This window comes from Nannospalax galili, unplaced genomic scaffold, assembly GCF_000622305.1.
Source record: "Nannospalax galili isolate Female #2095 unplaced genomic scaffold, S.galili_v1.0 scaffold158, whole genome shotgun sequence".
In the NCBI taxonomy this organism is placed as follows: Eukaryota; Metazoa; Chordata; class Mammalia; order Rodentia; family Spalacidae; genus Nannospalax; species Nannospalax galili.
Window position 1 is genome coordinate 8,509,465 of NW_008345290.1, and position 17,337 is coordinate 8,526,801.

The 17,337-nt window shown below is 43.6% G+C and overlaps 1 protein-coding gene across 4 annotated transcripts in view; it reads left to right on the forward strand.

Moving 5' to 3' along the window:
• Creb5 (cAMP responsive element binding protein 5) overlaps nucleotides 1-17,337 on the forward strand; it is a 441,434-nt gene that overhangs the window by 287,841 nt on the left and 136,256 nt on the right. The window contains exon 1 of one of the 4 annotated variants that reach the window (XM_008841524.2): nucleotides 4,466-4,679. The exons of the other annotated variants lie outside the window; for them this stretch is intronic. Within the exon in view, the coding sequence (XP_008839746.1) occupies nucleotides 4,633-4,679 (47 nt within the window). The 5' untranslated portion in view covers nucleotides 4,466-4,632. Of the gene's footprint in view, nucleotides 1-4,465; nucleotides 4,680-17,337 lie in introns of those variants that run through there. 4 annotated transcript variants of the gene reach the window in all.

Below are 17,337 nucleotides of genomic sequence, written 5' to 3' on the forward strand. Positions count from 1 at the left end.
TAATGTCTATTGAGAAAGACAAGTGTGTGGAAGGTGCATTCCACAGATGACTTGTTTCTGGGACAGAAGTGCAATCAGGTTGCCAAAAATGGGCCTAGTGTCTAGTCAGGAGATCATATAAAAGTTAATCTCTGAGCTAACAGGTGTATTGGTTTGATTAGTCAACAAATATTCAATGGGGGTCAGCTACCTTTCAGATAGTGTGATGGGTTCAAGTGATATGGTGACATATATATTTTAAGACTGAAACACAAATTTAGAAAAAAAACAACATGTGCAGTCAAAATCAATGGTGATACTTTGAACTAATTAAAGGGCTTTCATTATCTCCCAGTATCAAGCCTAAGGCTTCCTCAGTCATTAGACATTCATGACTCCTTCATTCAGCATGGCCTCTTGAGCACATTACCGACGACACTTGACAATGGAAAGCCTAGCGAGTTGCCTGTGAGTACTTGGGTACTTGATGCCAGGTTGGGCTATAGGAGTTACAGTAGGTACTAGATAGGAGTAACCAAAGACAAGGTACTCCCTGTTTTCTCCCTGGGTGTGCCTGGAGCTGGCATTAGCAGGCCCAGTGGTCTAAGCCAGCTTGTCCTGCTTGCGCATGCTTTAGGAGCCATGCTGCAGACAACCCCTCAGCCTCTGTCCACTGTGAAAACATGGGACACCCAAGTTGAAAGGAATGCTGAGTGACACCATGTGGGTGTGCAGTGGTCTGTGACCGGAAGGTTCGCTGGAAGCAATTTGCAAAGGAGGCCTTAGAAAACCACCTGGATGGTTATTGTAAATTAAAAAAGGAAGAGATGCCACATTTTTGGGAATAATTTTTAATACTAGGTTTATGGCTGAGTACATGTGATAGTCATTACAGCTTATTTAACTCTGAAATTATCTGGCCCCTCAAGCTCCCTTGGGACTAGAGGAATCATGGGTTAAATTTTAAAAACAATGTCTGGGAGAAGATGATATGCTTTTCCTTGGGGGGAAGAGGTAGAGGCTTAAAAGAAAAAACTCCAGCTCTCTCTAGGAAGAACCCACATTATTTCCTCTATTGACTCTGTCTTCCATAATTCGATGGAGCTCAGAAATTCACTCGGCACACAGAAAGTTTCCCTCCCTGACTGTTGGGCCCTTCAGTTCCTGCAATTCCAGTTGGGCTTTTTTTTGAGTGGGGTGTTTTGGAAAGAATCCAAAGGCATTCTGAACTCGGAGCTTAAATCTCAGAGATTTCCACTTCTTCAGAGCTGTACGTGTCACCAGGAGCTGGGAGTCGGAGTGAGTTACACAGAACAGCTGCGAGGTACCGGCCACCCTCTCCCCAAGGATGACAGCTCTGCTAAGGAGGGTGTTGGCAGCATTCCTGAGTGAGCCAGCTAATTTGGAGGTTTTGCCCACTGGCCAGAGCTACTTCAGCAAAGGCTCCCACAAGGATGACAGCACTGTATCGGTTCCTGTCTCAAAGTACCTTCTTCATAGGAGCAGTTTGGATATGGACAAACTAGGTTTGGAAGAGGGAGCGAGGTGACCCCAGGGCCAAGTGGGTGAAAAATGAGCTCTGGAGTGCAGGGGGATTTCATTCAGGGATCAGGATAGTCTTTGTTGTTAGCTGGGCACAGTGAGGAAAATGGGAAGTTGGCGTTTCTTTTCCAGTGGGAGAGAGTCAATTCCTGGTTTGAAAGCAGTATGAGGGGAGACAATGCTTCCTTCCAGTGCAAAAAGGAATGGGTAAGCAGACCGCTTTGAACTCTGAAGTTGATCTCAACTCAGGCCATGCTCAGGCCATGATGGGGCATTCTTTTGTGTATTTGTTTTGCTTTTCCTGAAGAAGTTTTACTGGGTCATGTGTGCCCTGCCACAGAGACGTAAAGCATTCTCCTTATCAAGTGCAATTGCCATTTCCAGTCTGAGTTCTGGAAGTACCGAAGCCCCTGAGTGTATGGCTCTGTGAGCAGAGTTCCTTAGTCTGCTCTGGGCTCCTGGCCCTGTTCCTCCTGGCAAGAGCACTGATGCTGGTGGGCTTGGTCTGGCCAAAGCGATACCTCCTTTGCCACTTTCCAGGGAAACTCCAGGGAGGCTGTCTGGGTGTATCTTTACCCATAGGTCAGGATCCCTTTGCCTACTTCAACTCAAACATGGTGGAGAAATGGTACCCAGTAGCTTAACCCAATTCCTGAGACATGGGACAAAACAGTCCTAATCAGAGTATATGCCCCTGATTGATAAGAGAATGTAACTTGGAAAATTCTACCATTTTGATATGCTTAAATAATAAAATAAGATAAAAAAAAAATTCAGGGCTGGAGACATGGCTCAGCAGTTAAGAGCATTGTCTGCTGTTGCAGAAGACCTGGGTTTGATTCCCAGCACCCACGTGGTGGCTAACAACTGTCCTATCCGTAATAACAGTTCCAGGGGATCCAATACTCTCTTTTCACCTCCTCAGGCATTGCACACATAGCACAGTGCACTTACATACATGCAGCCAAAACACTCATATACACAAACTAAAGATAAATTTAAAAAAATAAAATATAATTTAAGTATAAAAACTAAGAAAAGGAAGAATATTAGGGGTTTGGGAGTAAGACAGAGAAAATAAAGTCTCTGATTCTTTACAAAAGAGTAAAAGTCATGTATACAAAATCTTGCCAACCTGCCTTAAAGTGTACAGGCTTGTAGGAACTAGTAAAATTTTTATTTTATTTATTCTCTACAGCCGAAGAAAAATCAATGGGTGCTCAGCAAGTGAGATGTAAGGCCTGTGAGTTATACAGGCCACTGACATGGAGGACCGAACTGTAACAACCACATTTGCTGCTGTCAGGCCATGGGCTTCAGTGGCGCCAGCTGTAATTATGGCTGATCACCTCTAATTCAGAGCTGCCTGCTTTGATAAAGGTGTCCCCGGGACTCACTGTGGCCTCAGTATCAATTGAGGATGTCATGCCACAGGGCAGCCTGCTAGAGAGAGCTCCTGCCCCAGGGGTCATACTGAGAATTGGGCAAATCTTACTTTTTCCCCTCTCCATCCTGAGTGTAGTGATAGTCTCTGATGCTGGCATCTAAATTCCAAGGGATTCAGATGAACAGGTCTAGAACACCCCCCCCCCCCCAGCGGACAACTTTAACAAGCTGTGAGATGTTCCCCAGAACTAAAGTTGAAAGTCAAATTCCTCTCTGCTTGTGCTGTGTGAATAGACAAATGTTTTTATCACTTACCTGATTCACTGGCCCCAAGATAATTAATTAGGGTAATAGACTCTAGCAAAAGCTGTGATCATGTTTGGGGGAAAACTGTAGCCTCATGTCTTTCTTCTGCTTTTCTGGTGTTTTTTAAAAAAAATTCTAGTGAACTTCCTATTTTCAAAAAAATTTTTTTTTTCTTTTTGAAAGAGGCACAAAGGGTGAGGGAGATAGAAGGGTGGGAAGATGGATTAAGAACGCTAAGCTACCAGCTGCCAAGTGCTGAGACTGTTCTAGGTAGAGGCCTGTGTGGGAAGGGGAGCAGAGGGACAGAATTCAGTAATTAAAAGGGCCTCCTTGTCATTTGTGAATGTAATGATTGACTCCCCCAACACCCCCAGGCTGTTTTTGTCCCTCTATAATTACAAAAAGAGACACACATACGATTTGCCCTTTCTGTACTTTAAAACGCACAGGGAGCAGCACCTGAACCTGCACGTCTCATGGGGCAGCAAGCTGAGGAAAGGGCACATTTTTAAATTCCCTTTGGGTGGTTCACAGAGAGCCCATTGCTAATCTCAGAACGACAAGGTATTGTCTGTTGTCGGGGGTCCTTTTGCTTTAACGTATTAAAAAGCTACCAGCTCTGGCGGGTGAAGAGACTGATTTCACAGTCCTTGATGGCTTCGGGTGTTTGTACCAGAATGGTTGTGCCCTTGTTAACAGTGAGGTCAGATGTGAGAACTCTCCGGAGAGACGTAGTTGGCATCCTGCAACAGAAAATCCCGTGCAGCTCCAGGAAAAAAAAGGGCCCCAGGCAGTGGAAGCCCTGTCACCTGGCTTTGGAGCCGAAGCCCTCCGCTTGGTAACAGAAGTTGGCTTTTCATTCTGGGTCCCGCCAACCTGTTCCCTTTCACTCCCGTTTCCCCATCTCTTCATTGTTGTTGCCCTGTGTCCAAGTGCAGGGCACTTTCCAAACCTAGCCTTGTTTATTTATTTATTCCTATCAGAACCACTCTATCCCTGGTCGCGGGACCCCAGGGTCCCTCTCAGAGCTCTGGTGGCAGCTGCTGGGCCATCCCAAGGCCGCACTGTTTCCTCCTCTGTTTACCCAGTTTCTAAGGGCGATTGCACCGCGAAGGCTCCCTGAGCCTGGAACTGGGCCTGGGGCTGTTTTGGTTACATTGAAGTTTTTGCTTCAGTTCTGCCAGATTTAAATGGTGACTTCACCGGCGCTGAGCTAAAAAGGAGAAGGGGGAGGAGGGCGAGCCCAGGAGAAAGAGAGCAAGAGCAGCCTAGCCAGAGGGAGAGAGCCAGAGCAAGGCGCTAAAGAAGGGCCAGCGCATTACATCATCGCTTGGCCTGGAATCAAATGGGAAGGATATGACTCACTCAAGCTAGTTAAGCTTTGGCTCAAATTCTACACACACTCATTCCACAGCTCTCATGTTCTGCACCTCAGGAGGGAATTCAGCCTCAGTGATGTCCATGAGGTTTGTTTTTAATTTTATTTCTTTTTCTAGATTTTAAAGATTTGGAGCCCTTACTGCTTTCTGTCCCTGAGTCTTCCTCCTCTTCCTCGTCTTCCTTTCCCGGTTCTCGCCTTCCTGCCCGCCTTTGTTGCTCTCCTTCTCTCTCCCCAGCCCCTCCGCTCCTCTTCTTGCCCCGAAGAGGCGTTTCTTTTCACTTTGATCAGAGTTTTTTTTTTTGTCCTAGTACAGAGACTTGAATGAGTTGAGTAGAGGCCATGCTAGGGGGAAAAAATATCAACCAAGCTAACCAAAGCCGCAGAAGCGAAAGAGGCCACAAATAAAAAAGCGAAGCGAGAAGGAGCGAACTCCGGAGAAGTTTCTTTGCTGCGGTGTCGCTCCTAATCGGAGGAGACAGGGAGAGAGTTAAAATGCAGGGACCAATCGCTGGACCGGTGATGTAATGCAAGAACCACAGTGTAGTTAAGTAATATGAGAGCGGGGGTCAGGGTTGCAAAGCGTTTACCTGCTCTCAAGGGGTTTTCAGTTTATTATCAATTGCAGTGACTGTAACTGGCTTCAGACTGCAATCTCTAATTATTCACAGACACCCCTTTTTATCTTTTATTATTAAAAGTAAAACTATATTATGGTTTTTAAAAAACACGGTATTATCACAGCTGTATATTATTTTCCTCCACCAGAATATTCTCTCTCTCTCTCTCTCTCTCTCTCTCTCTCTCTCTCTCTCAGCTTAAAAGGCTTGTCTTTTCACAAAAGGTCGAAGTGATGGTGGGAGGGGTTGGGAGGGCTTTCTGAGAGTAGTTGGTGAATTGTAAATGACCGGAGAACTCTCTGGTGTTTGGTGCTGTGGATGACGAGCTCACGGTTGTGGTCTTCTGTTTGTTAAGAATTTATGGGATAAGTTTTTAAAATAATGTATGATAATGCTGGGAAACAGCTCTTGTCTTTCCCCTGTCATGTCAGCTAGTTAGCAGCCAGCGTGCATTTGCTTCAGAACTTTGTAACTTTATGTTGTACCATGTGGCAGTGGACTTGACCCAGTGGAATCTCCAAGACATTTATGTTCTCAAGTTAATTTTAAGATAATATACTGGGGGTAGTGGGAGAGGTGATTAAGAAAAACTTGTTTGTTTTAGAAACAGCTAATTAATACTAGAGAGTAAGGAACTGACAGTAAAGACATGATGAGGGGTAAATGATTTGGTTCTTAATGAGAGAGAGAGAGAGAGAGAGAGAGAGAGAATGAAAGAGATATGGTGGCTTTTGTGTTTTTAAAATTATCACCACATTATAAATGAATTTAGTATTGTGATACACTGCCTGGAAAAATTCAGCAGTATTAGTTATGAACCAAAAAGTCCTCTAAAAGGAAAGAATGAGCCCAACAGGGACTCCTGCCCTTCTGGTAGCTTACTTAACCTTGATCATGAGACAAACTGGATGTGAAGGGAGGTGGGGTGCCCATCTCTGTGAGGGGTTTACGTGTTTTGGATACATGTCTTACATGGAGTTAATCATGGCATTTATAGATCTTCTCCCTTCCCTCCTTTTTGACCAGAGGTGGAAGGAGAGTGGAGGGGGAGAAGAGCTTTCTGGAGTCGGGAGGGTGGTGGTGGTGGTGGTGGTGAGAGGTCAGAGTCTAACCCTCAGCTTCCCTCACTGAGCAGAGCAAGGTGTGTTTTAAAATGAGAGAGCACTAAGCCCATCCTCCATTTATGGAGACCAACTTTCAAGATCTCTGAAGTCCTTTTTTTCTATTCAGGAATAGAGAATACATGATTGCTTTATGTATCTCATATATATGATTTATATCTATATGCTATATTGATAAAAGGTATTGGGCATAGCTTCCCAGAGAAAGACACATTTGAAACTCAACTTGATTAGTGTTCCTGAAGAAATGAATGGGAAGGCGAAGAGGGTCTTACTTCTTCCTACTTGGAAAGTCGTTTTATTTTTACTTTTGCATTTTGGAATGAAGGTTCCTTATGTGGTGAAGTCTATAGTTTTCCAACACTACCTGTGAATATCCTTCAGTGTGGCAGTTACCTATATTAGTCTGTCAAAAGAAGGACATAAGAGGCAAAGGAGAAGTCACCTGTCTCACAAACTTTTCAGAAAGGTCCTGCACATCCTTCATATACATAAACTGGGGCTAAGAGCACGATGTCCCATTGCTTGCACAGTGCAGAACAGTATTTATAAGGAGCAAAGTCTCCAAAGGCCACCCCACAGATGGCGGCGAGGCATCATTTTCACATTAGTACAAGTTTTGTCTTCCATTGTTGGGTTTTTGCTGTTGCTTGTTATTTCAGCCCTGGGCATGTGTGCATGCTTGACAAGTGTGCTATGATTGAGCTAACTTCCAAGCCCCAGAGAAGTGAGTATCCAGTTTTTAAATAAGATGTAAAGCTAAAACTTTTAAAGGTTACAAAAGACAAAAAAGCACAGACTTGTTCAGACGGTATTTCTATACTTCAGTCAAATTTCAAGGCAGCAGGCTTTTCACATAGCGTATATGTTCTTATCTAAGGTTGTATCTCATGGCAAAGCCTGTGTTGGTGTCTTTTTGGACTCAGTTTTACCATGCATTGAAAGAATTTTAACTGCCCATGGTAGGAGAACTTCCCTGAGCTGAAGTGAAGCTGAGGGCGATGGTTCTTAGTCACTGTGCTTAGCTTGGTGATTGCCTCTGTGGTGTGCATGTGTGCATGTGTGTGTGTGTGCGTGTGTGTGTGTGTGTGTGTGCTTGTGTGTGTGTGTGTGTGCGCGTGTGTGTGCGTGTGTGTGTGCGTGTGTGCATGCATGTGTGCATGTGTTTGTGTGTGCGTGTGTTTGCATGTGTGCGTGCGTGTTTGTGTTCTTCAGGAATACATAAGGCATGATTGCTTTTTTTAGAGCATTACAATTCATGTTGACCTGGCTTCAAGTTACTTACCCGTATTCAGAAATGCCCTGCTTATGACCCTCAGAGAGACAGATAAAAAGGTACCAGCCTGCTGTGTCTGCTGTGCCAGCTGGGACACGAGGTGGCACTTCCTTTCATTACCTTGATTCCTCACAGGTACTCACAGTAACCCAGAGGATACAAACAGCACTGCCACTGCTTGATGCTGCTTTGGTTTAGTTTGGGATTTTTGTTTTCTTTGCAGCTTTTTCATTGAAAACATCACTTGAATTATTGTGGACTCACATGCACTGAAGAATTTGAGAGATATTATTGTATCTTTGCCCAGATTCTCACAGTAGCAACATCCTGGAAAACTATGGATAGAGTCCCAGGCAGGACACAGGCCCCGGTACACTCTGTGACTATGTGCAACTCTTCCCAGATTGGCTTGTAAGGGTCTTTGTATTGTTTTCATCCATGAACAAACAGAGGGCTAGACTTGCTCATCCACTGTAGGGCTCACCCACCAACCCTGACAAACATCCTCTGCCTGATGATCATGACCTGTGGGCTAGTGGAAGAAAAAGCCATAGAGCTCTGCCTGACCATGAGGGCCACCAGGTGTCTAGTTGGGGAATGCTGCCTGTCCTTTTTAACATTCCCTTGACACTTGGCCTCAGTGGAAGCTCTGCCTTGCACAGGGGACTCTGGACCATGCTTTTATGTCAGACAGAATGGTGGAGTCAGTCAAGGCCTTAGGGATAGAGGTGTCTTCTTCTGTCTGCCAGGCACAGAGTAGAGTCATGTCAAGTCTACAGCAGAGGGAGGGGGCGATACCAGGGAAGGCAGCATCTCCTGGTACTGTAGAGTCTCTTGCAAAGAATATTATGTTTGAGAATCAAAAGGACATAGGTTCGAATCACTCTTCTACTTACCAGCTGTGTGGCTTTGGCACGCCTCTGACCCTCTCTATGCCATCATCTCCTTCATCTCTAAAACTGAAGCAGGTCTACCTTGTGCACCTATGGCTTGGACACCCAGCAGTTGGTGAAACTGCAGCAAAATATCACCTTGTGCTGTTGAGGAGACCTCTTCTGACATCATCGCTGCTGTGGGTATCACTCCCCTGACTCTGAGCCCAGTCTTGTTCCCAGCAACACTCAGGCTCTTCTTCCTCCAGGCTCTCTTCTGTGACACCTTCCTCCTTTTACTTCTGGAAGCTAAGCAGGTGTGAGGATACCAGAAACAGAGAAATAAAGGGACGATTCTGGCTGAAATGAGGCAAGCGCTAAAGCACATAAAACCCGCCAAATTTCCATGGTCTGAGTGGAGAGAGTGAGGCATGATGATGCAATTTAGAAAAAAGGACCCAAGCATCCCATTCAGGCAAACTGAGGTTTTATGAATGAGAAATTGAAGTGAATTTAGCTGCAAGCACTGCATTGGATTACCAACTCCACTAAAGTTCATGTTTGCACCAGCACCTGTGTGGACGTGTGCACACACTGGGTGAGGCTGCCTGTTAGACCTACCACCTCCACTCACATACCTTTTCGGGTGGTAATAATGACACTTTGGGAGACTGAAGAGAAAGGACTTCCAAAATGGCAACTGGAAAGCAATGATGATGGCAAACTTGGTAGAATTACATGATACCAATGAGGCCCAAGAGGCTCATCCAGGGTCTCATGCTGGGATGCAAAGCCATGCTGGAAAAGGGTCCTGGGTTGTCTCAAGCTGTATGATGAAAATATTGTCAGATTTTGATGAGGGTGTGCAGATGTAGCTCAGTGATACACTGCTTGATTGGCATGAATAAGGCACTGGGTTTGATCCCCTAACACTGCAATAGATAGATGATAGACAGATGATTGATAGATAGATAGATAGATGATAGATAGATAGATAGATAGATAGATAGATAGATAGATGATAGACAAATCAATTCTACGTAGAGGTCATATCAGTATTAAGAGGCAGAAACTAGTGCTGAGAATGAGCCTTGTCATGTGCCTGGAAGAAAATAGGATGGGTAAATCTGGACCTGTACTTGAGGATGCAGCTGTAGCTGCTGCAGCAGCTGGGGATGGAGATATGAGATTTCCGTCTACTTACTCCTTGTTTAGTTCCCAGGGGTCCCTGAGCCTTGAAGGGGGATGTACTTTGCATTAGATTGCAGAAAGATGCTTAGGCAGCTCCCTCGATGGGGAGTCACAGAGCAGGGGACTCCTCAGCAGGAAGGAGGCTGGAGGCATGGGCAGATATGAACTCCATGGCCCACATTTCAGTTTGTGATTTTTTTTAATGTGGAATGCTATTCTGTTAATGCATGCTGCATGACTGCTGCTTTTAGATGTCTGTGTTTTGTAGATTTGACTGCATCAGGAGCAGTTCCTTGAAGAATTACACTCTAGAAAACTGAAATTGACTTGACTTAGTACTCCAAGTCTACCACATCGTACACAAACACTTTATAACAAGGCTGTGCATCTTTTTTCCTGTACCTACACTGACAGAAGAGCTTATTTAATGATTGATGAGGCAATGCTGCACCCAAGAAAAATTAATCAATAGTTACCATCACCACAGAAAACAGAACAGTAGTTATACAACAACCAAGGCCCATCCAGACACTTCCTTTCTCCCCAAGATTCCTTAGTATTCTTAACTTTTCAATCTGAATGACTTAAATGGAACTGAACATGTCCAAAATGGAAAAAAAAACCCACAACCTTCAAAAAACAGTCAAGCTATCCTTTAAAACATGCAATCAGTCACTCATCTGAATGGGAAAGAACGTGGGGCTGTGCTGTGTTACCTGGCATCATGAATTACTAAATAGGAGCCTGCAAACTTTTGGCTTTGTAAATTAAAGATCTTTAAAGAATTGAAGTCATGTTGGGCTGGATCCAGGTGCTAACATGGCCAGCTGGCTCTCTGGCTGTCTGTTGGGCCTGTCTGCCCACTTGGCTGTGCCCCTGTGCCCTCCACAGGGCCTGTATCAATGCTGAGGGAAGGTCTGTGAAACAAGTTCTTTGGCAAGGGTAGAGTCTCATTGTTCATTAATTTGGTCCCATGCAATTCTACCCTGTGAGTAGAGTTACAATCAGGCAGGTCTGGATTCCAAGTCTGGTTCTGCCATTTCTAGTGCTATGATTTTTGGCAAACCATCGATACTTTGCTAGATTCAGTTATTTCACCTGTGAAATGGAACCTATGACATGAATATAATATAGTAATTAGCACAAAAATCAATCAATAAATGTTAAACTATTTACTAAATACATCATTTAGCTTTTTTTGAAATTTGGATGATTATATATTTTGGACATCAATAATGTAGTGGCTATGGAGATGGCTCAGTGGGTAAACCACTTCCTACACAAGCATGAACACCTGAGTTTGAATCCTCAGAACCCACATAAAGCCAGTCATCTCAGTGTTCCCATGACAAGATGAGAGGCAGAACCAGGAGAATCCCTGGACTTCTCGGGCACAGGGCAAACAACAGAGACTTTCTCTCAAAACTGGGTGGAAGGTAAGGACCAGTGCTGGAGGTTATCCTTTGACTACCACATGCGCATCAGAGCACACACAGGCCTGTACTCACATACATGCACACATATACATGCCTATACACATACACATAAACACACACATACCACACATACAAACAATACTAATAATGAATAATAGTAGAGCGATATGTTGTCATCTAGTGTTCCTTTCCAAACTGAGTCACAGAATTCAAGAAGGCCATGAGCAGGAATGGAAATGAAAAGAAAAAAAAATCCTACCACTAGCTGTAGGCTAGGTGAGCATCTCTTTATTGGCCAAAAGATACAGTTTAAGACCTCACTTTAAAGTGGTTTATTTCAGTACTGAGATAAGCCAGGTTTTTTTCATTCCCTACTCTGTTTATTTAAAAAGTATATTTTTTTCTTTTTTTTTTTTTTCCATATGGCACAAAGTACTTCGCCTTTTGCATCTATCTCTTCTTGACTTCTTACTTATAATACTCCAGTCAGCTTGACAACACTTCATAAGAAAGGGCTGATCCCATTTAATTCTTCTGGAATTTATCATAATAGCAGCAATTATAATAAACCCATTTAGTATAAATGCAGATGTAAATTGCTCTGGCCCTGCCTTTCCCTCTAGGGTTGCTCTCACCAGCATCCACCCTCCTTGCCCTCTCCAGCCAGATGACTTTTCTGAATTCTGATCTTGCTCAGTACAAGGCTGCTTTTTGCTGTTTCCTTCCTCCAAGGTCAAAGAGGAAGCTCCAGGGACAGCTCCAAGGAGCAGTATTTGACTGAGGTTTCACCCTCACCATCTGGAACTCCCTTAGCAGTAGAAAAATAATTTTATAAAATATGTTGATAAAGCAGGAACCTTTGGAGTTGTTCAGTTCAAACCCATCCACTTTACAGATTCAGAAACTGAGGCCACTCAAAAATGTGAAGAGAGAGCCTGGGGAGATGGCTCATAGGTTGAGGGCTTACCACTCTTCCAGAGGACCTGAGTTTGGTTCCAAGCACCCAGGTCAGGTAGCTTACAACCACCTCTAACTCTAGCTCCAAGGGATCTGACACTCTCTGGCCTCTTAGGGCACCCATACACCGGTGGCAGATGTGTACACAGACACATACACTTAAATATGAATAAAGATAAGAATACATCTTAAAAAATGTGAAGAGAATGGTCCAAGGTCATAAAGCCATTTTGCATCAGTCTGGGACCCTGATCTAAGGCAGAGAGAAGCATTCCTCTATTCTGGGCTGTCTGCTTTGGGCACCAGAGGAGCTCCATTCTTTTGCAAACACTTCTCAGTCCTCTTTTGAACCTTGGGTCGGGGGCTAGACAGAGAGGGAGAAAACAAAGTACGATTTAGATGTGCAGGATTTTAGAAGTAAGCTGGCCTTTTAGTAACTGGAAGTCATTCAGACACTTGGCTAGTACAAATTCTACCATGCTGTGTGGAAAGAGCCTTGTGGAGGTAGGAAAGATAACTTGCTTCTTGCCCCCAACCACAAAGTTCCTAGGGTCTAGATAGTGGGTAGAGAAGTGTCTTTCTGTCCAGAAGTCCCAGATGGGAAAAGCTGGCAGATTCCCACTATACTCCTTTCCTCCCTTCCCCTGTGTGGGCCTGGGCCACATGAGTGTGAGTCCGGTGAGTTTGGAGCAGGAAGCCACTCCAGCCCCAGCACCCACCCACCTGCAGGATGTGACCTCTGGGCTGCCAGTCACATTGCTTCCTCCCTCTGCTTCCCCACCTAAGGAACAGCTTTGACCACAATTCCCAAAGAGCCCCGCTTTGCCCAGCTATCCTAAAGAGACCCCTGTACTTGGTGACCACAGGGAACTTGTCCCTACACTTCTGATTTTGGGGAAAAAAAACAGAGCAAAAGGTAATTCGTAGTTGTTTTAATGACTTCTCATCTTTTTCCATAGAGCGGCTTTCAGTTTGTTGAGCGCAGGGGCCATTGGCTGCCTGTGATGTCTGACAGTGCCTTTGTCCTGATGCTTTACAGTAAGATGTTACACAGCCGGTTAATCCAATTTATCTTCCCAGACATTACCCAGCTGCCTAGGATTTGGCTTCCAGAGAGACTCCAGGGCTCCCTGGTATGAGATGAACCATGGTATCTCCTGCTCATAGAAGGGTGTCTGTAACTAATGAATGATGTTTAAGTACATGGAAAATGCACACGGCAAGTCATGCTTGCTGTTGGTGAATCCTGGTGAGATGTGCATGACACTCTTTTCTCAACCAGCAATGTGCAATGTGTCCCTTTCCCCCATTCATCCAATTTATTCTTTGCCTGTTTCCCCTAAACTCTGAATGGAGCCTCCAGTGGTGGACTAGGTCAGGGTGCTATAGGATCTCATGCTCAAGTGAGAAGGCTCTTGAGACCAGTTGACTGTGCTGTTGGTTGAACTGTCATCAAGAAAAATATGCTTTCTGCATTGCTAAGTGATTTTGAAACTTTTTACATCATATGCAGCAGCAATGAAAAATTTATTTTCTATCCCAGCCCAGTATACCCTATACATATGTATGTTGGTGTCTGCATACACAGTTGGCATGCTGCATCCATGGTATACCACATCCATGGCTTCAGTCAGCCTCTGCTTGAATATTATTTGGAAAAAAAATGAATGTTGCACTGAAAATCTATAGACTTCTTTGCCACCATTCCTATACAATATCATATAGTAGCTATTTACATAGCACTGACATTGAATTAGGCAGCATGAGTTAGCCAGAGATGATTTAAAGTACAATGGATCAGGTACATGGATCAGGTTATATGAAACTACCATAATATTTTTTAAGGGGCTGGAGTTATTGTAGATTTTGGTACGTCTTGGAACCAATTCTGTGAATACATCAATAGGTTAACTATGGAATAATACTTTACACTGAACATAATGTTTTATCGGTATCTTCTATTCATATTTCTAAAATGCTAATGTCAGATTGATCTGGTTTCAATACCTCATCACTATTTGAGCACTGCTGAATTGCACTCAGAGTCTGAAAAGCACTGGTAGAGCAGAACACTCATGGTGAGGCACAGCAAGGGTCAGAAGACCTGGGTTGGATCCCCAGTTCTGTCCCAACTGCAATATTCCTTGCCTAGGCATTCAGATCCTCTTATAAAACTAATGTATTTGTGTTCAAACAGTGTTCTTAGAGAACTTTAAAATCCTCCGGTGCCAAAGTCCAGCATGGGAAACACAGCCCCACTGGTCTATGCCTCCTGTAATTCACCCCTCCCCATGCCACCCAGAGGTCTGTGTAACACAATCCAAACATTACTGGACCAGAAATTTTATTCAGTCCTTTTGGCACTTGATGCTTATTTTATTTCCTAGGCAACACTATCTAATGAGATGCAGCAGGTTTTATTTCCACTGATTTGGAGATGGGAATCTCAATTGCCACTTTATTTCTAGAATCAAAAGGAATTTTGCTCTAACATTATAACTCTTTCCTGCTTTAGCTTTATCCTTTGTTCTTCGATTGTTCTTCAGGGAAGGAGTGAGTCTGAGAGGTCTTCCTAGATGGAGGAATGGGTCGGACTTGAGGCCAGTTATGGATGTCATTGTGCCTGCTGTTTTCCGGCCTCCTAAATTCAGTGTTGATCCTTAGCACAACTCCAGTCATTTGGCTTACAGCTGGGAAAATACCATCTTCTGGTTCTCCGAAAGAAAGGCTTTTCAGAGAGAAACCCCTAAGACTCCTTGCACATCAAATAGCTCTTACAAAGCACCATTTTGATGAGTTAAGTGTAAATGAATTAGAAACATATGGATTAAATTTCCCTTGAAAGACACATGGGTTTAAAAATTAAGGGGGGAAAGTGCTTGGAAAGATGGATTTCAGGTCTTTGCCAAACCTCAAAATGTTTGAAAAATGGTTTGAGACATTTTTACTGAACGCAAAATGCCATGGGGTACCCTCCTTCCCAGACATCTTAGTGAATCTTTTGACAACAATTGTATGACAAGAAAAAAGGCCTTTGGGGCATTGCCATTTACTCTGTTTCCTTTAATACCCTTGAAAAAAAATACATTTATAGGTCTATTTAAGAGAACTAACTGTCTGATTGACGAACTAAAATTTCAGGTCATGCAATTACCAGAAAATAGCACCCAAACTCAAAAATGCCCATTGCCCCATGTCAATCACAGTCTTGTCTAAGTGCAATAATACACTCTAGGGAGATGAGTTGAATGTACCTTATTCTTTGGTGTCTACAGCTATGTGAGGTTCTAGTCATTTGTCTGATATTATGATGCTAGCTCCTTGGAGAAGGGAGGGCAAAGCTCATGAAAACAGATTGGAGGGAAAACCCACTGGTTTATTAGAGCAGCTGCTTAGGAGACCATAATTCTGGAGGCAGTGTGGGATGAGGGCTGCATGGTGCTGGGAAGAGGCTTGGAAACTTGAATTCTGTTAGCATTCCTCTATTTAATAAGTCATATCATAACTTCTCCACATGTCAGAATTCTTCCTGGCTTGTAGAGACTCGGGAGCAGCGTATTAAAGATCCATGGACTAATTATCTTATGACTGTTGTGCATCGACTGCATAAAGTGGCCTCCAATTATTTTTTACTAGCTATTCCTTACAAAAGCGGGCTGACATTTTTACAGCCTCATTTTTCATATGCAAAGGCACAGGAGCAGGTTTTGAGAGAGCAGCATTGAGTTAGCAAGGAGAGTGCTTGGGTGACAAGGGCCAGGGCAGGGGCATCTGCTCTGTGAAGCCATCTTGTTTCATTTTCATATGTAAGCCAGGATGACCAATGTTTGATTGCCTGCTTCCTTCCTGCCTTCCTTTCTTCCTTTCTTTCTTTTCCTTTGAAAGAAAGGGTACATTCAGTGACTGCCAATATCGGCTTAGAAACCAGGAGACAGCAATGTGCTTTATCAAAAGTTTTCACATCAATGTGGACCAAAAATAAAACTCCTTATGTCTTAACTTTGTTATAAGTCATGGGAAAACTTGGTTATTGTTTGACAAGACAGCATCTCACACGGCACTTTGCACTTCAGGAACCAAAATTAATTTTTTTCCAAAAGAAGTACACTATAGACAGGAGAAAAAGTCATACGAAACACAGAAAACTACTTTCAGTATTTCCACTGAATATATGAAATAACAGCGATTGTTAAAATTTGCTCTCTGCCTGTCTTATGCCTATCTGTATTTACTGAGATCAAAATGTTTAAAAAATTGATGAAAACTAAAAATATTGGAGAGAACAAACAGTTATGCCAATTTTCTGTCCTGGAAAAAGTTTCACATTCAGAGAAAGTCGGGCTAAATTCTGGCTCCAGTGTCACCTTCCTAGAAGCAACTCAATGTAGATCAATAGGGCTAAGTAGGACGCTTTTGATTCTGGAAGCTGTGAGGCTGCTGTCCAAGAGCCTCCTTCCCTCTTACTCCCAAAGTCCTGCTCCCTTTCATGCTGTGGCTTCCTCATTCCAAACAGAGCCATCATGCACTGCAGTCCATCAAATGCTTTTCTTCATTTATAATTCAGCTACTTATCTGAAAAACTGGAAATTAATTCGAAAAAGTTCTAAACGTTCATTGTTCCCAATCTGCCACCTGAGTAGGGTACAAGCTGGTCAGATGGTTTATATTTCCAGGTGAGATTATTGTCATCCAAAGAGATCATTTTCATATTGCCATTAAGCTATGGATAATGGGAGCTATTTAAGATCTTCTTGGTCTTTTACTGACATACTGTAGCAACCTGCCTTGCATGGACCTAAGCTTAGGGCTTCCACCCCCTTCCACCTTCTCAGAGTTTGCCCACAGGCACCTGCACTGCAGGATTAACCTCCCCTCTCCTGAGCATTTCCTGTGTCTGCTGTTTGGGCTCTGGGCTCTGGAACCCTGGGGGTGTTAGATATCACTCTGGGGGCATGTCTCTCATTTCACATTGGCTTCCATGCCTCCACTCTTTCCCTTAATAGATGATGAATTTCTTCAGGACAGGACTCAGCATAGTTCTTAAAACACAGCTGAAGCTAAGTAAATATTTAAAAAATACTTTAAAATTTTTTGTTATGTGTTTATTGGATCTCATTTATATTGAAGCATTTCACCCCTAATCTGCCCCCCAACAAAAAAACCCAGGAAAAAAAAGAGAGGGGAATCCAGTTGCTGCTGTGCAAGCTCCCTGTGTTTTTAATCCTTCCAGAAAATATGAGAAAAAAAGTGGTGCAGGATGAGCTCCCCCTGAG